Here is a 26,767-nt window from a genome sequence, read left to right as displayed (position 1 = left end):
CCTTTCGAGCATGCTCGAATATCTGCGGTTATCCGCGATTCCATTTTGTGTTCTGTCATGTTTAAGTAGAAGAGACGAATGAATATGGTTACAGAGTAGTATCCGGCAAAGTACAGTCAAAGGTGCATTTTTTCTTTTTTATCTTTTTTTGAAGCCCTAAGAATAGAAAGCTGCTATGTCTTATCTGATGTCCAATGCTTTGGAACATATTTAAATATGAAGAGTAATAAGACTATGTAGGTATGATTTCTTAATTTCCTTGTAATGACGATAAAAGTGCATGAGAAAGCACGCAAGTAAATAGTCACCTGCCTCCTATGTATAAAATGAAAATACTCGTCCAATTTTTAGATAGTGGGTTGGACATTGCAGGTTTCGATCATTGGCGCCTTATTTGTGGATATTGATGAGTGTTTTTGAACGTTATTTGTTCTCATTACTTGCACATCATTCGTTTTGATGCATTTGGTGTGAGGTAAACCAAAAATAGATGCACGTTTAATAGGAAACATACAAAATGTTTTATTATAAAATTCAAACATTTTATAAAGAGATTCTAAAACGAAGAGAACAACAAGGAAAATGGGACTAACAATACAATGTAGTTAGAATAAAACAGTCAAATTTTCTACTCAAAATGTAACTCGGTCATTCTAAGGAGAGAACCTGATGATAGTTGTCAAATCAATACAAGAACTTCGGTTCTTCTACCCTGTTTTCCACTCAAAATACAAGGAATAAATTAAAAAAAAGGATTATTTTCCCTGAGTTAAATACAAATCACCGTAAAAATAAGTTAAGATAAGATTATATGGGCTTATTTTTTCCCTTCAAATTTCATGATTAGAGACAGAAGATTAAAAACTGGTTTTTGCTGTCTAGAAAGGATGAGGATTGGGATGTTCCTAATAAGACAGTGAGAGAGAGCTAGGTTTTGACAGTAACTAGTCTGATCAGTAATTACAGTTGGTGGATTTTTGCATTTACGTATTGTTATCACAAACTTCTTTTAAATGATTTATAAATAGACTATAATCTCTCATATTTGCCAGCAAAGAAACTGAATTTGGCCAAAAAAAGAGTTTCTATTTTTCATTTTTTGTTTGCTGTTTCCTTCCTGCCAACCGGACTAAAAGCTAAATTAAATTACAGATGTGAATCACGTGATCAGTTGATTCCTTAGTGACTTCCCAAGAAAGACACTTATTTCAGAAAAAAAGGAATTGTTTCACACCATCTTTCATGGAGATTTCTTTCGACAGATTAAGAAGAAATCTCTCATTTCTCAAAGTGAGTGGTTCCCTTTTGCAACGCACTGCCAAATAGGTCAGTGACGCTGATTACTGAATTGTGTATTGATTGTTTAGGCTTAAAAGTTAAAAACAAAAAAATGAGATCTGATTAAACGCCAAGTTTCTACATTCAACATTAACAGACATATCACACATCGAAAAACATGATGTTATCCTCTGTGGCAGTGCATGTCGTTGTTTTTTCCTCCTTGTTTTCATTAATCAAAATGCGCAAATGGCCTGGTTGCTTGAAGTAAAACAAAGATGAAACTAAGGTAGAAAAAATCACAGTATGCACGGTGGATGATGTCATACACCATGTTTTCCAATGAGCGATATCTCCGTTGATACTGAACGTAGAACCTTGGAAATTGGATAGATCTCATTAATTTTTGCTAGTTTATCAACTTATATCATTAAAACAAGATTTTATGACTAGCGCAACTGACCCATTGCACCTGAACTTTCAATAAAATCAATGCTAAAAACGTTTGGAGACTTTTAAAATGAGATGGCAGGTTCACCATCTTGTTTCTTGTAAATACACATTTACATTTCATACATTAAAGTTTTTTTTGGTATGAATTTTATCACTGAAAGTGGACACCAGATATTATGTCACACTTTAGGAGTCAATTATTTTATTTTGGTAATTCACAGCAACAAATCAAGGACTCAGGAATCATATTGGTAAGACTTTGTAAGTAGTAAATAAAACTTTGGAGAGGCCAAGCGACAATAGTTGTCCCGATAATTTTTCACAGAACTTAAAAAAAAACACCAAGCCTTGGTCACACTTTCAATAGATTTCCCAAAAAAGACCAGAAATAATGCAACCGCCAGTCTATTTCCATCAATAGGTTCCATCAATGGCTTGTCAAATACTGATGGACTGGTTATGTCATTTCCCGTTCATATTGATCAACATTGGAAATAGTCTAATTACAGTTAAGTAGGATACAATTTTTGATCATGAAGTCAAACAACAGATTTCATTCTAAAATTAGTCTCTTAGTTCTTGAATCGTGATTTAGCATTATCTATTCTGGAGAAATACAATAAATGAACTGAACGGGAGTCAGCTCTTCTTTAAATTTACTTAATCAGCTTCATGTAAAAGGTAGACTGAAAGGAGTAAAAAGGTTGAACCCTCAGGATTTATAAAAGAGAATAAATGTCATCAGTTACCACAGTGAAGTAGTTTGAATTTAGACCATTAAGTAGTAGGAATGCCAACTAAAATATTGGTCCTTACAAGAATATTTTATTCTACAATGCCCTACTGTAAATATAAATGCATTGAGAGCTGCCAATAAATAAGAAATGATGTCTGGCTACAGCAATCAACTTCTAATATTTACATTTTTTGAAGTTAAGAACACCCTTTTCTTGTCACAAAATTAAAAATTAACAACCTCAAATGAGGATTCTTCAATGTCACCTTGTTTTAACTGTAACGACAACACTGTGAAAATGATACTCTATCTTCAGGAGAGATATCATCAACGGTATTAAACAAAGGTTTATTTTTGGTCTCTGGTAGCAGTAAAAACAGTGATGCAGTGACTATAGAAAGTCCACCCAAAATTACACTTGGAATGTACCATCCTTGCATACTCTGAAATCAGATCAAAATAATATATAATTAGAGAATTTGCAGTTAATTATTTCCTAACTTCAAAGAACAGAATTAACATGTTGCGTGCCTGGCGCACTAGTGCATATCCTAGACCTGGCACAGCATTCTCTTACGATGACACCATAGACATTTTTGATCGGAGCTTTTTTGTCTAAGGGTATCCACTGAGGGATTAATATCATTTGAAACTTATTGAAATTCGGTGTGAAGACAATTTTGAGAAAAATTCAAGAAATAATGTTGACTTGTTCTTCTTTAAAAAAATAAAATGGAGGCGTTGATTTCAAACAAATTCAAACGAATGTGGTTTGGGACTTTCACTGTCAAAATAAATCATCTAAAATTTGATATCTGGGCGAGTTATTTGTCATCCTTTTGATTCATGCATATTTTGTGAATAGAGTTTAAGTGATTGAATACATATAAGGGGCTTGGAGGACAAGGCAAATAAGTGCAGATTTTGAAAACATTGAGATAAAAATGATTTCGACTAAAACTGGTCTAAAATATATTCCATGAAAAATTCAACACTAAGTTCAAATTTTTACAAAACAAAAGACAAGTTTGAAGTTTCTTTCCGCTATGAGGCTCTATGTAATGTTAAAACTTTAAATACGTTTTTCTTGAAATAGCAAAACTGCACTTATGCACCTTGTCGTCTGAGCCCCTCATGTGGGTATTTAAGTATAGATCTTACCAGCATATCAACAAAAAATGGAGCTACAACGGAGCCAACTTGTGCCATCATCAAGCCTGTTCCAACAGCAGTGTTTCGCTGAGCAGTGGGGAAAATTTCAGACGTGATTAAAATCATAATGCAAAACACAGCACTGTCAGAAAATCGGCCAATCAGTGCAGCTGTTACGATGTAATTGGTTTGATCTAGAAGACAACAAGAATAGAACTTTAAAATGGAAAACAGAACAAAAGCCAACTATTAGTAAATGAGAGTCTTTGAGCTTAAGCTACTTTGTAGAGCATCAAGTTTCATGATACTTCATGTTGAACTAAGCAAACTACATATGGAACTAATGAAGCAATTAGACAATTAATCAAGCAATTTCCTGCTTTGAATAATGAAAATTTCAGATCCTCCGGCTATTAAAAATGAAAATCTTTAACATTCTTCATTTGTGAAATGTGATAAAATACAAAGACAGTCTTATGAGTTTTGCATCAATACACTGTATAAAACAACAAAAAAAAGCTATCAAGTTATGGTTTGATGGGATCTTTAGATTGCCTCTTTACCAACGAAATGAGTCTTTGTTGTGCACATTTCGTTTCACAATCGACCACGATGCAACATTTTTTCGCAGCTATGCTGCAAAGACCCCTTCCAAATTTTCCGCCTTTTTTCAAGGGGAAAAAAACAAAGGCGCTTTGAACATTAGATGCATGTATTAGAGATTGGATTTGCCACACTAACATTTTTTAAATGCCTGAGGGGCCTTCCACTGGACAGCTAAACAGAACCAGTGAGCATGTTTAGGGTAGTTTTTTGTAATAGCTCAAGTATTTTACACACAATCTGCAAATTTAAAAAAAGTAGTTATGATGCTTTTACCTCTATGAAATATGAGCGTTGACATTTGAGCAATACCGGAACAAACAAGTAGAAAAGCACACACAACTTTTCGTCCCCATAGAGCTAACAGAATGGAAGGAGCCAGATATGCAAAAGCCTCTATTAATCCATTCAAAGCAATGTAGATGTACTTGTTGGCAGCAAAAATGTCTCCGCTAAAAGCTAAAAGATATAAATTTCATTCTGTGAAAAATTAAAAATTGAAAAATTCAAAGAGGGAGATGTACTTGTTGGCAGAAAAAATATCTCCGCTAAAAGCTGAAAGATAGAAATTTCATTCTGTGAAAAATTTAAAATTGAATATTTAAAGAGGGATAAAGCATAGTGCATAAGTTTTCGAAATTGAAGTTTTACATTTAAAATGTAATAAAATCGAGAAAAGTGGAGAAGGATTTTCAGTTTAGCTTACTGCGTTTCCAAATTTCCACTGTAAAAATCCAAGACTGGTATGCTATGATTTCCAAATGGAATTCAAACGCTGGGCAAGATTCTTTTTTTTAGATACAATCAGGGTGGTTTTGGTGACTCTACAAAAAATAACTGAGTAATTTGCTTAAACTTTCATACATAAAGTTCACGGTATTTTCAAATTTCCCAATTTTTTGTGTTCCTGAGTTTTTACCAGAAAAGAAATAGCAGAATTCAGACATAAAATTCAGGCTGTCAAAACTTACAAATTTCAATCATCAATACTCTGAAAAGCCAAAAGTCCCTACCAAATTGAATTTTCTGAGTTTTTTTGGTTTCCTTACTTTCCCTATAACTGAGAATCCTGTATAGAGTACACATTTCCTCTTAGGAACCACGCTGCTAGGCAAAATGCGTCGAGAATAACCAAAAAGACACTTAAGGTCGTATTTTTGGCCTTGCTTACTACATATTGTCAGTTGATCTCAGCCCCCTTCTATGCACCCTCGATAAGTCATGAAATCGTAGAATTTGAATTCAACCTGTAGTAGGGTAGGTGGGAGTAAAAAGCTGTGCAGGCAAAAGGCTAAACCTCCCTCTTCCATTGAAAAAAACGTTCTGTTGGCAACAAAAAGATGTTTGTTGCAGTGGAAATGCTGAACTTCATCAATGGCAGGAGTTTCAAAATTATTGAGGCAAAATTCTTAAAAAGGAAAGGCAATTTCTATTTTTGAAACAAAAGGTCAAATTCAAAAACATAATAAAAAAAAATAAACGTTTTTCATAATCTGCTCAATTTATTCACAAAACTTTAAACGCTTAGGATCAATAAAATTTATGAATGACTATGTATTATGCTATTGTATTGTATATCATGGTTTACAATACGATAGAAGGTTGTTTTCAAAATAGGGCAGACACTGCAATCCAATGAAGTCTTCAAATACTCAATACTTCAATGAAGTACTTCAATGAAGTGATCAGAAAAGGTTCTTTTCTAGCAGGTTCAATAAAAGGAGGTCTTTCAATATTTTTCCCATATGTTACAATAAATTATTTCTTTAGAATAGCAGTAAATGAAACTTATCGCTTCACTAACCATAAACACATATGTTTATCACTAGTGGCCATTCGCAAATCATGGAACAAAAAACACACTTAGGAAATTGAAATTCATTAAAAGAATTACCTATGATCTCAAGAATGCTTTTGAATTTTTGATAGGAGCATTAGTTAGTCCCTAGGGTCTGAGGTTTATGTTTTAAAGCATTTCCGGAAGATGTACACAATATGGCAGCCAAAAAATGGCAAAAATAAAAAAAAGACAGCCTTTGGTCCTCACCCACCCTTATCTACAATGTACAGAAATTGTAAATCATTGAGTCTATGACTTGAACAAAACATGCGTGATGAACTTACTGAGCGAATAATATACCAAAGCACAAACACCCCATCCGGTGTAGCTAATAAGAGTTCGTTTGCAGAGCTCAAAGTTGGTGAACAGAAATGTAAACTTTTCGACAGTTCGACCAAACTGCTGGTACCAGTGCAATGATTCTCTCCGAATATTTGGTGTCTATGGAAAAAAGTAAATTTTTTTTAGGAATGAGGATAAATCATACAATGCTTTTAGGAATTTTTTAATTTTATGAAGACTACTGCTCTATGAGTTTATTTCATGAAGACTTCATTAATTAAATTAAAAAACGTCCTGAATAAAATGTTCACTGATCTGAGGTATTGAGGGACAGTCATACTTTTCTGTAAACACAAAGAACCACTATACAAAGTGTGAATATAAGCGGTATGATACATTTTTCTAACCGATACTTCACATAAAAATGATTTTTTGCACGCAGTTACTGAATTTACCTCCTGACTCAAATATTTAACATTTTTTATTAGATGAATTCAAAACTTCTTCTCATGAACAAGCAAAAGTCTATGTTAGTCAAATCGCGCACTAAACATTACCATAACAGTCTCTGCTGTATGAGAATATGGCAACCTCAATTTCTGTGTTTCGACACAGCTGTTGTACGTTGCTAACACTTTGAACAACACAGGGGGAAGGAACATTGCTCGATTAAGAAGCCTGCCAAAACCTTGGAGTGTGCTATTTCATTAAAAAAGACTGTGGTTTTTTGGGGGAAAGCAAAAAATGAAAATTCCCGTAATCGATGTAAACTAAAAACATTAATATCTTTGTTAGGAGTTAAATTCAGTAAGTTTCGGTGAGCAAATTGTGTTCTACGTAATATTTTGCTTAGGAAACCAACATCATTATGCTTGAATTTGCAATCTGTCTCAGTCTATTGTTGAACTTCGCATTTGTCCACTGGATGGAAAAAGGATAAGTCAGAATAAAATAATGCGATTGATCGGTTGTCTCGCTGGCTTTCTTTATGGTGCCATCATGAGGCCAGATTATCAATTGGTTGTTGGTCACCTAGAAAATGCCTTTAGTTTCTTGATAATCCACCCAATACTACCACACTAAAGAAGACAAACAAGGAAACCGATTAGTTACATGATTTTATTCCACCCAAGTCTAGTCTTGTCCAGTGAATGGACATAAAATTTCAACATTCGGCTTGGTAGTGCTCAATATATCTACTATATTTTTTACCCAAGTGTGAAAGTTATTTACGAAGAATGTTACCCCACTCTTTAAGCTTCATAAACATGGGCTACATTCATTGATTTTGATCTTAGAATGTTTGTCATGATAAACTGAGTCCAGAGATTCAAACAGGAACGCATGCAGACCAAATCTACGCACGCCCAAGCATGATAGGGCCCCATTTACTTCACATAACTGGTCTCATCAGACTGACATTTAAATCTTCAATTAAAGCGACTTTTGGTAAATACTATTTTGCATCTTCGGGTAAGTCCAACAATCCATCCACTGTTTTTTCATTCAACAGCCAAGTAACTTCTGCGTGCATGAAATCTAGAGGATCGTAATTTATCTCAGAACTTCAAGTCTGGTAGGAGCCCCCAAGAAGGACACACATCTCTGAGCATTCCAGCAGCTTGCATTTTGAGTAATTGTTATTCAGTTTGGCTTGCCAGACTCAGAACATCCTGAGAACAGCCTACAGTTACAAAGAGACTTGAGAAGTCTTTCACTGCATTATAACTTGAATTTTGGATTCATTTATCAAAAAGAGAAAAACCGAATGGCTTTGAATGAGTGAAGATGGTGAATGGTCTGCTGAATGCTGAGCAAAGATGGGCAAAAAAAGTATGTTGATAGAAAAAAATTCTGATGCAAACCTCAAATATATTGATTTCGTTCTTCCCTGATGGTGGCTGGAAGGAGTGATCTGCCCATTTTAAAGCAGCCCATGCTTCTGCATTCCTTTTTTCTGCTACAAGCCATTTTGGGGACTCAGGAAGGAGCCTTCAATAGCAAAAACATTCAGTTATAATATACAGTGATGGTTCCAGCGCAACTTATGCTTAAATTTAAGGACTGCCATTGAGTGTGCCTACGCTCAAGCTTTTGAGCTCAAAAAATTAATGTGTGTTAACCTACTAGGCAAAAATGACTGAATCGAACCGCACTCTTTTCCCCGTATTTCTTAAGACTTGGATTTTGGCGTTTGGGCCCTCAGGAAAAATATTGGTTCGATTCTTCCCTCCATAAAACATGGGAGATCGAACAGATATTTATTACGCTTAATTTTTGTTGACTTTGCAACAAAAAATCTAGGATGAATGGAAACTGCAACTTAAAGGAAAAGTTTCAAAAAATGATCATTGAGCCGAGAAATATGAGTAAGTTTTTAGAATAGAAAGACTTACCAGCAATCCAACAAAAGTACAAAAACAAGAGGCGTTAAATACAACTGCAAGGTTCGCCAAGTAACTGAGTAGTATGCAAATAGAGGTAGTATCATCATTCCAACAGGGTAGGAGATGTTGAATAATGTACAAAATCGAGTTCTCCATTTTCCCACCAAAAATTCTGATACTGAAAAGAAGATAAACAAAATGAGAAATTATTTGGGATGAAATAATATTTATATCAACAGCTTCGTTCAAAAAAGTGTGAATAGAACAAAATGCGAGGAAGGGTTTTTAATTATTTTAATGTTTATTGCAAAATTTGTCCTTGGAAAACGCATTCAAATTCACGGAGGAAATTAGAAAGACAATGGATTATCTGATGCGTCTTGAACTTATCCTCCATTAAAAATGTATTCAGTTTTATTGATGGACCATTTAGTACAAAGGAGGAATCCAACTTCAAGAGAGAAATAAACATACAATTAAAAATTTAAGACAAGAATTTTACACAAAAGTAGTTAAAAATAAAAAGAAGGCAATTTTCATAGGACAGATTTTTCAAGACATTCCTTTTTGAAATTTTCTTCTATTTATTGCCTCTGACTAATCCTCCATGAGAATGTATTCAGTTGTACTGCTGAACTATTTGGTAGGAAGGAGAAATCAAACCTCAAGAAAGGAGTCAATATGAGACCAAAATTGGAGATGAGAATTTCGCTTTAAAGTTGTGAAAAAAAAATAAAAAAGAGGTAATTTTTCGTGGAAGAAACTTTTTGAGGCATCCTTTGTTTTAATTTTTTCGTTTACTTTCGTTTTTGTGCTACTATACTTGCATAAGAAGACTTTACTTACAAATAGTGTAAGCAGTTTCATAAACACCCGCTCCTGCTACACCAATCAAATATCGTGACAGAAGAAAAAGTGGAAAGGAGTAAATAAAATTGCTTGCAGGAACTGAGATCATGTAAAGCCAGGCAGCGTAGGAAAAGCTTCTTTTTCGACCAAATCTGCAACAATTCCAATTATTTATTCAGCATGTTCAAGAGAGAGTTTACATTTCGAAATTGATATGGTTAATCCGTTTTGAAGTACGATAAAAATGGATCGACTATACTCTTAGTTATCATCTCGTCATCACATCAAGAGAAGAAAACAAAACAAATTACCAAACATACTTTGTGATGGGGACAGGAGCATATCAATTATTATACGAAATTGCAGAATTGTGTTTGTAGTTTTGCGGTTTCACAAACTTCCAGTCATACTCAATTTTTTACAGGGAATACTGAACTTCATTTTTGGAGAACTTAAGTGATTTTTCCTCTCCATGTGAAGAATATTCTGTAAAAATTTCTATCAATGATGTTGGTCTACTCTCAAAAAATTAAATAAGAGTGGAAGTTTTTAACACTGCAACCTAAATACAAATTTTTGCAGTTTCATCATTGTCATGAAATATTAGATGAATTGTATAAATAATAATTAAGCATTAGACCAGAATGAAAAATTGAGATTATTTTTACACATATTTCCTGGAAATAATTGATTCTCATTAAAAAATATTGTCCAAATATTACAGAACAAAAGGTAAATATTTAGAAGGAATTTGTAAAAAACGAAATAATGTAATGATATTTGCACTAGAATATAATTTTTTACACACATGACTAGGTGAAATAGTTTTCTTTAAAATAATACAAGCGAAGTATTTTTAGCTATATACCAAATAAAACTGCCTATACTCAAATTAGGAATACCATTGAGACATAGAAGAATGGCCTTACTTGTCCGAAAACAATCCAAAAATTATGGCACCCGTAAATTTACCAAGAGCAAAGACACTCTGGACCACGGACTTCAGATACCCTTGATCACAGACAAGATCCCACTGAAACAGTGCCAAAGAGGATGATTAAAAGTTTTGTTAAACTAAACAATGAACAAATTTCAATGACAGTAACAAGTATACACTTCCAAATAAACAAGATATTTCGGTATTCGGCTACTCATGATGCAAAAACAAAATTTGAGCTATTAGCCGACTTTACAAATATATGCAATAATTGCGACTCAGGCTATGCTTCAATAAAAAAACAATCCTCTTGCGCACTGTTTTATTTATTAGAGCATGGCCTGAGTCACAATTATTGCATGTATTTGTAAATTTGGCTAATAGCTCAACTTTTGTTTTCACTTCCAAATAAATAAATTTAATTAAATATAGTAAAGAATATGAAACTGCTGGGGCAGCACTTTGTATTGTATGAAAGGCCCTTTTTGGCTAAAGACACCACGGTGCTTGAGCCGGTGACTGGGAATAAACTGGTTTACCAATTAAGATTGGCATCCCAGGTTTAAGCTATTCTCAAATAATCAACTCCTGAACAAGATATAGGTGTTTATGATTAAAATAAACACCCGTTTAATGGTTAAAATGCAAATGACGTCATTTGTATGATCCAACTTCCATTTGATCCCAGTGAAAGTTTCTTATACTTCAGACCTTCTCCAGTCGCCCATTTTCCTTCAAAATTGAGAGGGACAAGACTTCAAGATATTCTTGATTTACAAACTTTCAGATCACAAACCTCACTTTCAATGGAGGACTCTGGTTCATCTTCCAGAAAAGATCTCTTTTTACATTCCAATATTTCCGGTTTTGAAGCTGTTGAGACAGCTGCCTTCGCATCATCAAAGCCGAGGGGTGCTAGGAGTGTATAGTTCCAATTGTAGTAGGTGCAGCTATGATTCCAGTCTTTGACGTTTCTGAAAAAAATTTAAAAAATGAAAAAAATTATTTTTGTGTTTTGAAAGCAAATTCCTGGGAAATGAAATAATTCCTATTTTTAGATAATCCAACGTATTATTTTATTATTCTTTCATTTATGATTGTTGGCATTATGTTCATTCAGAGAGGCTAATGAAACATTCACGAGTAAAAACATAAATTACTGTCATTCTTTGTTATTTTTTTTTATCAAATACCTACCAACGAGCATTACAGGGAATTCCTTTCAGCTTCTGAGACAATTTTGGAGTAAATGTGGTTGTTTATGTAACTGCTAGTTTACGATCCAGATTCAAAAGATCAACGAATCTTAGAGAAGAAAAAAATGTTCAAATGACTCACTCTGGGATGGAGAAACTTCTAATTTGACTGGAGGTCCAATTGGCATTTTCCAAGTCGGGAATGGTGCACCAATGTGGCGAGTTGTGAGTGACAAAAACATAGACGGATATGTGGATTGCATTAAGAACGCCTGGAGCGCTGACTAGTAGAAATAAGATAAATTGCCAACGAACTTTTTGGCCAATGCTCTCCAAAGCAGGTTCTAAATCATCACTGTTCCCATTTTTCTCTGCCAAAACAAAAAAAGGAAACACAAGATAGGAAAATCAACTCATTTGAGAGTTAAAATATGAATTATAACAAAAAGAAACAACATTAGAAGTCACAATAATTAGTTCAGTTGTTTTAATCATCTTTTATCATGTAAAACTTGGTCAAAAAAGGTCCAAAATTATTTTTTTCAAAGAAACTTCCAAAAAAAAAACTGTCATTCATTATAAGGGTTAAAAACTACAACTTTCAAGAGTGCCTCAACACTTCTTTTTACTTCAATTTTACCTTTCGTGAGTTGTATTTAAGAAAATACTCCGAAAGAAATTCCTAATGAATAAATTGTCAAAGTCTTTTGAAAATTTGTTCTCTTAAAATTTACGAGTTACTTAAAAGTCTTTTGATAGGTGTTGCTACTGGGAATCCACTTGGCACAAACTTAAGAAAGCATAAAAAATGAGCCTCTTTAAATTTTGTAAAATTTAAAACCTCTTTCATATTGAAAAATAAGAAGACAAAGTACTCACCAATTAAAAAAGCTTTTTGCTACATTAAAAATTATATCATTTCGAAATGATTTAATTTTTGAGAAACTATTTGATGGGCATGCCTTATCAAGTAAATTTTCAAATTCTGCTTCAATATTGTCTTGAGAGCCTCCCAACTTAGATTTTTCTCCAAAGAAGCTAGAAATTTAAAAAAAAAAGTTTGAGAAAAATCTCATAAAATTATACACCCACTACATTTTTAGTTAGCTCAGAATTTGAGGTTAAATTTAATTCAAAATAAATCAATGCAAAAATTAATTAAAAGCTCCTAATACATGATTAAACCAAAAATAGTTTTGGAGGAGATTCAGAAAGTACCGTAAAATTTTCAACTTGAGATAGGTAATAATATTTACCTCAGCTTTTAAATTAACTTACCGTCTCCTTCTAAAGTCATACTTTCTTCAGAGAATAATAATTCTTAAGAGTCACCAGTGCCCCTCAGCAGATGTTTCGGCGAGTGCCTGAACCACAAACAAAAGAAAACAGAGGAATGAATTAAAATAAAAGAGAATTAGAATCACTACTGAAATTAATTGCAACTGGAAGAGAGACAATAAATGGACTACATTTTGCAATTAGGAACTATAACTTCCGGCCCGGTTTAAAAACAACGTATGTGCCCTTAGTTTCCCTACATACATAAGTGTTTTTTCAGATGAGCCAGAATTTATAGCTCCATATTGCAAAATGCAGTCCCAATATATTTTTCCCGAACGCAACCACCGGAGGTTCGGTGTGGGTTCATTTTAAAGCTAGAGGGAACTAGACGATCACAAAAATAAGGCACATGAAAATAGTAGGCTCATCACCGAGGTAAAATTAGATGAGTGCGGTTCAATCAAGAATTAAAAAAGGACCAAGTCAAGATAACGGACCGATAAAGTTAGTGCCACTGTTCAGAGCGCCCGGACACTTGTGGATACAACTATTCATGTTTAACAGCTATCCACATTGCATACGGAGAGAGATGAAGGCGCTTTGACTTTTCTAACCCCCGGAGAGAGCCGCAGACGCCGAGGATAAGTCCCCACAATCAGTTTAGAGAGATTTTAGAGTAGCTGTCTTCGAAAGAATCAGCGGGCCGATTATTGAAACTGATAGACAAAATTATAGACAAAGAAGACATAGGGAGTAGGGGGCGATCCTATTGGTTGACATGATTGGTTTTTATAGACTAAGGAAGAAAATGATGGACTAACTGTTGGGTCTTTCGTGGGTTGCCGTTAGTTAGTCCATTACCTACCTCCTAAGTCCATTGCCACCACCTGCTTCCACCAATAGGATCCCTCCAAATCCCTTTTTTCGTCTTTGTCTGCAGCTTTGTCAATAAGTTTCAATAATCGGCCCGCCATATCGCGTTTTATTTACAAATGCTCATTACTTAACTCGCTCATGCACTCGATTCCTCGATTCCATTAAATTTCCTTTATCTGTCAACCTCGTAGGCCTTCGTGAACCTACTATTTAAAAGAGACATCGGACTCTTGTCCGGCGCTCTCCTCCTTTATTTTGAGCATGTGATCGAGTGTCTTATAGCTTAAAAATGCCCACGTTACTCAAGTAATAGACCACTAGACAGGGTACGAATTTCAGCATTCTGATACATGTTTCTTAAACAAAATTTCACGTAAAACACGGCCCGCACAACGAAAATTACGAAATTAACTCTTACGAAGATATTTAATGATTCTTGATGCGTAAATTCAAACACCGCTCACGAAAATCAACTACTGATACATGGCCAAACGTTATATGCAGTCTCTGCAAAAAATGCGTCCATCGAATCACTTAAGCAGTTTGTAAATGACGCTTTGCGCTGGCAGCTATAGCAAATTGCTTATAATTTGAACAACAAATGGTGGGAAATGAACATTGCTCGATTGAGAAGATTGCTGAAACCGTTGTAGTGCACGGTTTGACTCACGTAGAGCTTTGAGTTTCTTGTGAGCGGGCAGTTCAAATTCCTCGTAACCAATGTGAAGTAAAAACGTTAATATCTTCGTTAGGAGTTCGTTTCAGTAATATTCGTTGCGTTAATCGTGTTCTACGTGAAATTCGGGTTAAGAAACATGTATCAGATTGCTTAAATTCGCACCTTGTCTAGTGGTCCATTCTCGCAAGGCACGGTTTTCATATCTCCTTCGTAACTTGCAAATAATGCCAAAAGATGAAAAGAGAGAAAAGTTCATAAATAAACTTGGAGATGGAGAGCATACCGTCGTTCCCCGTGCGAAGGAACGTATCTACGTTCCAATGTTGCGAAATTGACTAGTACTATTCAATTTTTCAGGAGGATGTACCTGCACTTTTTCTGACAAAATTTATTCTGATATTTGCGTGACATTAGAGGTAAAACCAGTGAAATTTTCAGTTAGAGATTCTCAGGATTCTCCTGCGAAAAATGCTACTCCCAAGAAGAAAGTTGGCAACATTGAAAGTCAGTTACATTCTCTCGTGAGGGAAACGACGGTACTTTCCGTTAATAAATAGATATTCTACCATATCTTTGAACATAGGCGATACATAGTCTGGAACGCTCCTAGGTTATTTCGGCTTCCACTATCTGCTTCAACAGATCAGCCATAAAAATATTCTTTTTGGTTAGATTTTTAAAGTTTGGTCACACTTTAATTAGCCGGCGCCAACCTCATGACGGTTCCATATATCTCACATGAGATAGTTCGCCCCGTCACGAGGAAAAGGCATAGCATAGTTAATAGATGTTCTGTGGGTTTGGCCAGATGAGCGAGATGAAAAAGGAGTTGAGAGTTCTGGAGTGGGTAATAAAACATTAAAATGACACTTGAAGGAGTGCTAAACCCTTCATCAGGTGACACTAAGTGACAATGCATACAGAGGATATTTTAGAGACTATTAAGTATTTAATCAGTGAGCAGTGAAGTTTTCAGAGAGCATCGCACGGAGAAAAATTCACACGACTTTGCACAAGTTGTTGTCTCAAATCCAAGCAGCGATATGCGCGGAGTCAATTCGTGAAATGGATAGTAAAAATAATCGGAGATAATAGTTTTTTGCGAGATAAGAGGGGAACTGGAAAAATTGCGGGAGAGAAACATCGGAACGCAGTAGGGAAAATCGTTTAGGTTGCACGAGGCATAGAAACAGAATTTCATTACATCATCGTTGGCGCGGGGCCAATTTTATTTCGAATACCGCCGGAATAATTGACCCGGGATCGCCGAAAAACGACCTTGAACAGTGTCTCGTACACGTTCAACTCAGTTCAAAACAAACGCGAGTAAATAATGATGCCACTCATCCGGATGGAAATGGAAAAGGGAAACCTAAAAGAGGATATCGATGTATCTTCGGGGATAGGAAAAAAAAACTGAATACATCAAATCGATGACGAAAGCCGAAAGATAGGAAAATTTTAGTGTCTTCTATATTACCTATGTTTCATTCCTATCAAAAGGAAGTTAACCAAAACATTTCCTGCAAATATCTTAGGGAAAGGGATTTAAACAAAAAAATTCAAGAGGAAATGTCGATTGGTTTCCTATTCCGAAAAACAGAGAAAAGTATCAGAAAGATGTATTTTTAGCCGATAGATTTCTTCGCCTATTTTGTTGACTTGAACAACGCATCTGTTGACTTTCTGTTTTAGCGTGTTCGACATACCATAAACCGCCTACCTACAGCAAGACATGATCTCTGATCATGGAGGCTTTATTAGAATTTATCAGATCTGAAAAAACGGTCAACCTATTTTTAGCGTTTTTCGTTGAGTAGAATGTGAATTGCAAAAATTCATACCTTACTTGAGGGACCAATCATAGATTAGGTAGGAACTGCAATTAGGGGGAGGGTAGAAGGGTATCTGCAAAATGATTGACAATAGGCGAGGGGGGTCAAGCTTGAACTCTCTGCAAGGCTCTGCGCATCTAGATTAAAAATTGGACATGTTAAAAACAGGTAATATTGGAAAATAGTCGTCTTGAACTTTTTTCCGAGTTTGATTCTCATAAGTTTGAGTGGGAGAACGAAGTAGAAAAGAGCGCTTCGCCTAATATCGTTTGTGAGGGTAGTTGTGAGGTGCCTGCGAAGGAATAGGGGGTCAAATACCGGAAATAAAGCTTGGGGTGATTTGCGAATTCCTCCCGAGAGATGATGATTTTGAACTTTTTAATAAATGCATAATTTACTACTTGAAACGGTGAGGAAATGCATGTGATGTTGTGCTAATTATACCTTGTCATCTGACCGATGAAACTGCTAGGACTAAAAGCTCGGAGATTAATATTAATAGAGAGGGCCTAAACCCTGCAATTTTCCAGTGAAAATTTGCTCATTAGGTCTCAACAATTTTAATAAAAAGGTCTAAAAAACTCGTAAATTTTAAAAGGACGACTCTTAAAGAAACTGTTAAAATTGATGTTCCACAAAATCCTTGATAAGTGTTTTTTAAGTAAAATGTTTCAATATTTTCCTGGAATAACTCTTAAAAGTACACCGAAGTCTTTTAATACTTAAAATGTCTCAAATTTTGTTAAAAAACGGTTAAGAATTTTTTTTTTCTTTTTTTTTTTTTAATTTTTCTATAAGTAATACGTAAAGTAAAGGAAGTTTTACCAGATGTGAATTTTACATGAAAAATTATCCAAGAATGTCTTCATAAGCATAATATTTGGCAGTATTGGTAGAAGTTATCGAAAAGTGCTTTACGTTCATTGTTACTGCACTGAAAAAAAAAAAAAAAAAAAACACATTGGATCTAGAGTCCAGACTCTTGAAAACATTGATAAGAAAAAATACTCTTGATTCAATCAGATTTAAGCTTAAATCAGAAGGAAATCCGCTCAAATTAAGAGGCTTGGTTCTTGATTCAAGCAAAAATCCGATTGAATCAAGAGTATTTTTTCTTGGCGGTGTTATTAAGAGTCTGGACTCTAGATCCAATGTGGTGGTTTTTTTCTTCTTTTTTTTTTCCTTTTTTTTTTTTTTTTTTTTTTCCCCCCAGTGAATGCTATCAAAATCCAAAAAATCTTACCGCTGCGGTATGAGAGCAAGACAGGAGGTAATCCTTTGGCGAGAGGAAACTAGTAAAAGAGTAGAACAAAACCAACAGGTGAATCACTGTGCCGAGAAGGCGGAATCGCGAGGCGCACTCCGGATAGAAATCATATTTTGTGGGCACTGGAGAGCGGGAAGACTAGGAGGAGCGAGCGGTTGCTTGAGGGCCGAGGACCGGCGAACCGAGAGACCGAGACCCGAGATGAACTAGTGGTAGCACTGAGTGACCTAGAGGTGAATAGATGAATCCATCATGAATACTCGCAGTAGGTCTCCGCTGTGACATTATCACAAAGCCGCGGATGGACACGAGTCAAAACAACGACAGCGACAATGACGTAATAAACGCCTTCCCGCCGCCGTCGCACAGGAGATCGAGTAATTAGAGAGGTCGCACATGAAATTTTTGACTAAAACTGCGAATTTTGATGTTTATTTCGTCACACACTGGAAAAAAAACACATTGGATCTAGAGTCCAGACTCTTGAAAACATTCACAAGAAAAAAATACTCTTGATTCAATCAGATTTTTGCTTAAATCAAAAGGAAATCCGCTCAAATTAAGAGGCTTGGTTCTTGATTTAAGCTTAAATCTGATTGGATCAAGAGTAATGTTCCTTGTTGATGTTTTTAAGAGTCTGGACTTCAGATCCAATGTGTTTTTTTCTCCAGTGAGGGGTTCTCTTAGAGGAAAAGTTCATGACGAAACCAATGTAATCACTTTTAGAACCTCAAAGTTTTGTAGAAACGGAGTTGTAAGCGTTTAAAGTTCCCAAATTTTGTCCAACCTCTCCTATTGACTCGATCCACTGTGCGGCGCGGCGCTACCGACACTGACAATGAAAGGTGATTGACTCACATACATACGATCGTCGGCCAAGAATTGCAGTGTAAACGAGTGCATTGTTAATTCTTCCCCGCGAAATTATAAGTCAATCATAACTTGTAAAATACTCATGCAGTTCCCTCTTTCGGCCCCTGTTCCATTCGTAGATATTTAACCTACTTCGCTAGAATATCTCTTTGTGGGAGGGGGGGGATTGCCTTCACCGATCATCGTTTGCTGGTGAATTATGGCCGGTGACTGATGAAATTCGGGGGAGGGCATTAACAATTGATCAAAAACGTTACTCAATTTGTTTTCGGTAAACACCCGTTGCTAATGACCAGAGACAAGAGACCCTCCACTGGCCTCCTAGCGACAGGTGGAAGCTTTTACTTTCGGGGTTTCAACAATTCCTTATGGACAATTATGAGCGTGCAACAGTCATCACCCTATTTTCGGCTGTTGACTTACCTACATGGTCGATGATGAGCTTCGGATGACGTCATAAGCCAAACAACTTTCCCAAACGTCGGCCATTTTCGGCTTGTTTGCAAAACGAAACTGCCAACACGTTGTTGAACACATCAACCATGTAGGTAAGTCAACAGTAGAATGCTGAAGTCCCGAAAGTAAAAGCTTCCACCACGGCCAAGTTACTAGTGGAGGGTCTCTTGTCTCTGCTAATGACAGAGTCATCGTTCGTTTATTTTATGACCGGATGATTTTTCATCTCTTGATCATTTTTGGACACTTTTCAGGTGAAAGGTGAATATTTGTCTTCCAAATTTTCAGCTAATTTTATTCGCGCTTTAATTTGAAGCGTCTGAAAATGTTAGGAAAAGATCCTCAAACATTTCCTCAAAAATAAATATTTTATCACGAGAAATCTAGGAACCTTCGAATGTTAATACCTTGTTTATAGTGTCCATGAATTATCCATTCGAAACAAGAGCAAAGAAATAATAAAAGACAAAAAACTCTTAAAACAAAAAACAGAGCAGAAGAAGGATGAGGATGCGCTAGTCTCAAGAGAAAACAAACACTCGCGCGCAGAATTTTAAGTTTTGAGACAAGTACAATTTTCTCGTTGTAATCCAGTCGTCTCTTGGGCACTTTTCAACCTGAATACACCGCCATTAAGCAACCAGTAGATGGAGGTAGCGGTTGATACAGATGAGAGAGGAGAGAGGGGTCTAGGAACAATCCGTCGCTCTTCTGTCGTAAGAGCGGATCTCGAGTTCTGTAAGAGCCTCAGAGAGCATAGATTTATATGTGAAACAGGGATCACGTGAGAATTTAGATAGGCCCTTACGTCAGTAGAGCGACGAATTGTTGGCGAATTTTCCGGCAGTATCCGTGTTGATAACACCACGGATTCAAGGCGATGGTTTGCAAGTGGAATACAAATGAGGGGCTTCACTGGAAAAAAAAAAAAAAAACACATTGGATCTAGAGTCCAGACTCTTGAAAACATTGACAAGAAAAAATACTCTTGATTCAATCGGATTTTTGCTTGAATCAAAACGAAATCCGCTTAAATTAAGAGGCTTGGTTCTTGATTGAAGCTAGATTCTGATTGAATCAAGAGTACTTTTTCTTGTCGATGTTTTTAAGAGTCTGGACTCTAGATCCAATGTGTTTTTTTTTTCCAGTGTAGGAGGACAAGGCGCGTGATTTCGGTTGTTGAAAAAAGTTGATAGATCAACAATTTCAACTGAAACTAGTCTTGAAATATATTCTGTGAAAAATACACGATTAAAATTCAATTTGACAGCATTAAAAAGTTAGTTTCAACTTTTTTCCCGCCATCAGGCTTTTTTCGTGTTCCCTCCTCTTCCACGCCGAAAACGATTCAAACAAATAGAAGTTCATAAATCACCTTGATATTTGAAAAACACATGCGTAGTATAGTTCCTTCCATGCAGTTCTTTATTTTTGTATGATTATAAATGACAATAATCCATTCCGAAATTGGAAAAAATTCAATATCAAAAACATTAACTGCGGAGGTTTGAAAATTAGAGCCAAAACACAGTGCGGATTGCGCGAAATAGCGCCTGCAAGACTGCAGAAATACTTCACGCATTGGGTATAGCATCGTGACATGCTTTACACCGCGTGGCCGTGGTGGTTAATACTCCACGGTGCGTACGCGCAATGCGCGTAGTATTCTTGCAGTCTTGCAGGCGCTACTACGCGTTTGGCGCACTGCGTTTTGGCTCTAATATTCAAACCCCGAGAGTTAACGTTTTTCAACTCATGAATTTGAAATGTATGTAATTTCTGAATGGATTTTAGACGTTTAGGAATGTAGGCATTCTGTTCCCATTGTTAGACGTGAAAATAAAACGTACAACTATGTATTCGATCTTAGGAGTGTACCTGCCGTGATATTAAGGTAAAACGAGCAATTTTTTAGGTTTTTACAAAACCGCCGGGACAATCTCGTATTTCCCAATATACAGAGATGATAAAAGCGTAATTACTCATTGTTTTTTTTTTTACATAAGTGCTGGAGAAATCTAAAATTTGCTGCGATATTGAGATGAAAATCAATAAGTTATAATAATTTTTTATAATTTTACGAAACCTCCAGTTCTTTTTAATGTTAACGGAAATTTGCATAAAAATGTTCAAAAAATCAACGCTGGCTAAGGCGGAAACCAAACGCAACTATTCGAGCTTTAGAGTAGTCATGCCGTGTCACGCGAAAATGAAGGAAAATCTTAATTTTTCGCCCATCTCAAATCACTGACATTTTTGACCGTAGGTATCATGCTCGCATTCTTATGAGCGGTAATCAAGCACGAAACTACTCGAACTCTGAAGTATTCTTGCCACAACATGGACGTGAAATACAAGTAATTTTGCGAAAAATACAGAAAAAGAGAACGCAACTATTAGAATCATGTGGTATCACGCGAAAATGTAGGAAAATCCATGCAGAGCCTTAAATGAAAATACCGTGTTCAAGCAAATAGTATTTTCTGAAATTTTTACCACGGAAGCCCCAAAAGGTGTCCAAATGGATTTAAAATTTCAACAATTTTCCGGATCTTTTGAATGCAACGATTTGAAAGTATTCTTCACTGCGGGTAAAAAAAATAAACGTAATTTTTCGGCAAAAATAGATGGAAAATCTGCGTCAAGGGAGCCTCAAAATGCGTCCAAGTAGATTTAAAATTTCAAAAGTTCCCCCGGTGTGGCCCCTCGGACTCTCTCCTGAACTCCCCCCAATGGTAGAGAGGCCAGGAGACACCCCCCCCCCCCACCAGGAAAACGACCTAGGTACGACGCCTATGCTGCAAGTTCGTCAAGTCCAACTAGTCGAATGAAAAATCACGTCCACATTAGCCTTCGCCCAAGCTCATTCCTCAAACGAGTTACTCAGCAAGTGCGTGCATTACTGAAAATGGAATAATTAGGCCGAGCAAGTTCCCCTTCTCTTCTCTTCGCAACTCATCGATTCCGTACAAATTCAATCATCCAAATTAGCATGCATGGCCATCGGAAAGAGCCGTGGGAGCTGCCCAGCTCTCCCGTCCGTTTGGACGTCACTGTACCGCTCTGACGTAAAACAAGGCTCAATTAAAATGGCAGCTTCAACTTGCGCTTATCATTTCCACTTCAGTTTTTTCGCGAGGATACCAATTGCGTCTGGGACACCACGAACGGAGCTTTTTTTTTGTCAACCTGATAGCTGCATGTTAGATCACGCTCATTAAATTGACCGAATGCGCTATCTGAAAGTTCATCAGTGCGAAATTGAGCGTTAAAAAGTGGGGAGGAAATGACCTACAGCATAAGAGAAGTCGCGAGATCCTCTAAGATTGACCGAAAAACACGTGAAGTTAGCATGAGGTTTTGGGTGCAAGCACGGCATTCGACAACGCATTATGCGCATTTTCCTCTTTAAACCAAAGGTTACAGAGGCTGAAATGAAAATTGACACTTAAACGCATCAACGGCGTGTACGGTTTTATATGTTTAAGTACTTAGGTAAGTTTTAATAAGTATACGGTAAAATAATTTTTTTTTTTTTTCGTTGCACTTATTTGATCTGCAAATTCGTGGGAGGAAATCCCCCTGTAATGTTGTCAACTTGAACAAAACCGGCAATGCCTTGCCGAATATTACATAGTCTCGCCCTAAACATGACGGCAAGACTCGACGGTGAAATGATCGATTAGGTCTAAAAAAGTTTTCGATAGGCCGTCCCAACTCGCAAAGACGTTTGTGAACGCGTAACATTCGCCCAAGTTTTCCAATTTTTTACGAGCATTTCTTCTTCTTCGTTTCTATGGTGACTTCGTGCATGAGATGAAAGCGCCTTGCACACTGTCGTGCTGAGCAAAAACGTCGCATAAGCATTCAAATGTTGCCAAATTTCTTCTTTGAAAATATGTATTTTTTAGGAAAGTTGAGAATACTTTTCCTTGAAATTTCCAGACGTTTTAGATCAAATTACGAATCCTCTGAAAAATCGGAGGAGAAATATTCTCAAATTTTCCTGAAAATTTGTGACTTGTCGGAGGAAATTTGGCGACGCTTGATGGTCCATATCGACGGTGAAACTACCAAACCACGTATCTCGTTTGCGGTGTTTAAAAATCTACGCTCGCATTTTATTTTTTTGAAGTAGACCAAATCAATATCATTCCTTGAAATTTTCACAGAATTTTCTCCGCACGAAGAGGAAAAATCACAGAAATTTTCAAGACTGGACGTTAAGTAGTTTTTCATTTAAAAAATAAAGTATGACAGGAAGTCTGCGACGTCGCAAACCGAGATACGTGGTTTGGTAGTTTCACCGTCGATATGGCATTCTTACTTAGCACGGCAGTGTGGGTGATACGTATTGAAGAAGTTGCCAAGGTTCCGTCATGATCAAAGAAAAAAACTTTAGGATGACATGAGAAGAGACGCAGTTTTTTGGGGAAACGCGGGTCCTTTCATAGCATGCTGCGCTGAAAAAAGCAGGTTTTTTGTAGAATTAAAGGAGCTTTGCTGGTCAGTTTTGTTTATTTATTTTTAAACAATGACAAAAACTCGAAGACTTTTTCTTAGGGGTCTGGATCCAAATTTACTGGGAAAACAAAAGTATGATTTGAGCGACGGAGATATGAGTATGGTAATCTCCATCAGGCTCTGTAGTAGCAAATACGGTAAATCGAATCGCATTCACCAAAAGTATGGTAAATACTACCAGATGTCTGGTTTTCTTTATCCTGCAGCACCATACTGCGTCAAAAATTACGTAGACTTATGATGGAATGTACCGCACTTCTGCTAAAATTTACCATACTTCTTTCCAAGAGAAGGAAACTTAGAAGGAAAATTTGCGTGCAATACTTTACTCGTATATAAGCTTGTTGGTGATAAATTAAACCAAATGTTTTCTTTGATTAAGTTTAATCACGTTGTTTCGTAACTTTTCTGCTGTCGTTTCCGAATGTTATGAAAACGCACGAGAAACTTTTCAAGTTCAAATGAGACTTGATAGCCGGACGTTAAATAACTTGCGAGAGCACAGAACACTCTTCGTTGCACGTCAACCCGAATCGAATCAATCATATTCTCGTAATTTCAAACGAGGCAGGATGTGATAAGCTTAAAACGTCCTGTAAAATATACACTTTGCAATGATTGAATCTCCACCTCACGAGATTAAATTCCGTTGCAATGCCTCACTCTAAAAGGTGCGAATTTGAGCATTCTGATGAATATTTCTAGACCAAAATTTCCCAGAAAATACGATACGCGCAACAAAAATTACTGAAATCAACTCTAAAGATAATAAAGTCCTTAGAGTGAATACCCTGCTCATATGAAAAGCAATAGATAAAATCTACTAGAATCAAATCGCGGAAAAAGACGGCGATGACATGAGCAGGTATACAGACATTTTTGGTATAGTATTGATCTTTTCGAAAAAAATGCGATTTATCTGGGGGGGAGGGGGTATTACTTCGAGAGATGGTTTAAAATTAGGTATATTTTGTGCTGAGTTACCAACACCGTGACATCGGACGTTATGAACCACATGCATATTCAGGAAATGTATTTGAAAAGTTGGAAGGAAAGTTGAACGCAAAAAAATTTGATACAAGTAACGTTGCCCTTGTGATATCATCAAACGGATCTCAGGTATCTCAGGCTGCTTCCAGTTTGCGAAGATACAGGTTCGGCTGATATCAATCGGAAGATTTTGATTCAATTTTCTGTTCAACCTTCCGTCAAATTGACACCACTGATTAGATGAAAAGTAGAACGAAATGTTGAATGAAACGACGCATTCAAGTTTCCGTTCAACTTTCCATCAAATTTTTTTTTTGGTGTCAGTATCACACCCTCCGACTTCTCGTTTGACAAAAGCAGAAGAAAAGCTGAATGGTGTGAATTGGGCTTACATAAATGTATGCCTGTGGTCAAAAGGCAAACACGCGATTTTTTCTGCAACCCCCCCCCCCCCCCCCCCCCCCCGGGTGGGGAAGGAGAGCGTTTATTCCTTTTGTTATTTCAATGGTCACTGAATTTGAGTGTTTTGTATGATCTCTTCAGCTGCTGGAGAACCAGTTCCACAAAAATTAATTCAAGTCATTTAATTAATCATTCAAGAATGATTAATATTTGACTTTTTTACGGCAAAACAATGGCTGGGATACAGAACCGCATACCGAGAACCAACATCATCATGAACCCAGGAAGCTCATGGTGCCTTGAAACTATCATATGTATTATGAAAGCCCCCGTTTCATCAGGAAAAGTGAAAGTTGACAGACACAAGACTTCCAGCCTTTTTGTATCGATAATATAGTACCTACAATCAATGGCAGCGTACGCTTCTCTGTAATGTCTGACAATTATCATTCCAGAATTGCCACTTGACTGTAAATAAGTTGTAATGTTTCCTTATTAGGCTCCAATAGGTTGTTTGCGATTGAACTAGGAAATATTCTAACATAAGAATAGATAACAGACTTACATCATTTAATAGCGTTGATTGTCCACGCAGTCAACATGGAAGATGTTCTTACATTGATGTCTAACTTTAGAACTTGATCCTCAGACGAACAACTGCATTGAAAGTTAACTGCACCATTGAAATGATAAAATCATCATTATCTCAGAATGTTACACAAATGAAACATTACTCCTCGTACACAAATTTGCATTGCATCACAACACTTTTTGAGTCGATGTTCAGCAGAGATTCACTCCAGAAATTCCCGAAGGTCAGGACTTAAAAAAAAAAAACAAAAATCCTGCGATTTTACCATCGCAAACTGTCTGGTGCGCAGTCGGAGCATCATGTTCCCGTTTCTGCAGACGTCAAGAGCACTCCGCACCCGGAGAAGGATTTTCTGTCAGTCGCTCGCCTCAGGCAGAGATACAGCCCTTGATCTCTGAAGGTAGGGGCTGACAGAAACTCCTGCGGACCAAGACGGTAATCTTTTAAAGTGAACGTCCCTTTATGTAAAGAAAAATCTGCACAATTGCTTTTCTTTTATTTATGGGTACGGACTTCGAAGTAAAACGACCGTAGGCGATAAGGAAAACAAAAAATATATAGGAAATTTACAAATTACTCTTTGGGGCCGTCCAAAAATTACGAAAGGCAATTTTTCCGATTTTTATGACCCCCCCCCCCCCTCTTCTATCGATTAAATTCCTAATTTTAATAAAAAAATGTGTGTTGAACAAATCGGTATTGTTTTAAACATTACAAAACGCTGGTAGGAGATCATGAAAAATAGCAGTTGTATTGAAAAAAAACATCAGTTTTTTAATATTAAAAAAGTATCAGTAAAATTACATTTTAAACCGAAAAACATTAAACGTCTAAAAAACGAAATTTGACTATATGTAAGTCTTTAAATTAACGGAATTTGGAAGAAACAAAATTATTTGCTTTTGGCTTACGTATAGTGCATAGGTAAGCGCACCACTGGACCCCCTCCCAAGCTCCCTGTAAGTGCATTAGGTACTAATTTGCGGACGGCCCCTGTGTAAAAGGCAATACTTACAATTATTTGTTTATACTGCCCACTAATGTTACATTTATTTCTGTCTTCGGAGTCTGCTTTTCCTCTAAAAAAAATTATTGGACGGTCTACGTAAGAATTAGAGGGCCTTCCACCCAAGGTCCAGAGGTTTTCACTGCAAGAGGAGCCCTTTTCAAAAACGTGCGCAAAATGCACGCCTCACTCTTATTTTATGGAAAAAAGTATTCCTTTACGGCCCACTCGCGGCATTTATTGACATAATGTTTAATTTTAAGACGTCAAAAT

At 36.4% G+C, this 26,767-nt stretch overlaps 1 protein-coding gene across 2 annotated transcripts; it reads right to left on the bottom strand.

The window, feature by feature from the left end:
* Positions 1–497: 497 nt before the first annotated feature.
* LOC109033065 (organic cation transporter protein) lies at positions 498–25,663 on the bottom strand. Of its 2 annotated transcripts, none has more exons than XM_072298853.1 (12): positions 25,462–25,663; positions 12,992–13,077; positions 11,856–12,084; positions 11,314–11,491; positions 10,510–10,613; positions 9,578–9,732; positions 8,741–8,909; positions 8,210–8,336; positions 6,347–6,503; positions 4,499–4,681; positions 3,629–3,813; positions 498–2,910 (listed from the first exon to the last, which is right to left on the bottom strand). In XM_072298853.1, exons 2-12 carry the CDS (start codon positions 13,008–13,010, stop codon positions 2,740–2,742), a joined length of 1,677 nt encoding a protein of 558 aa, XP_072154954.1. In that variant the 5' UTR covers positions 13,011–13,077; positions 25,462–25,663; the 3' UTR covers positions 498–2,739. The 2 variants fall into 2 exon arrangements, with proteins under 2 accessions (XP_072154954.1, XP_072154953.1); XM_072298852.1 differs by lacking the exon at positions 25,462–25,663 and adding an exon at positions 17,628–17,878.
* Positions 25,664–26,767: the final 1,104 nt, after the last annotated feature.

This window comes from Bemisia tabaci, chromosome 3 (assembly GCF_918797505.1).
Source record: "Bemisia tabaci chromosome 3, PGI_BMITA_v3".
In the NCBI taxonomy this organism is placed as follows: Eukaryota; Metazoa; Arthropoda; class Insecta; order Hemiptera; family Aleyrodidae; genus Bemisia; species Bemisia tabaci.
Note: the sequence above shows the minus strand (reverse complement) of the source record. Positions and strands in the feature narration are given on the sequence as shown.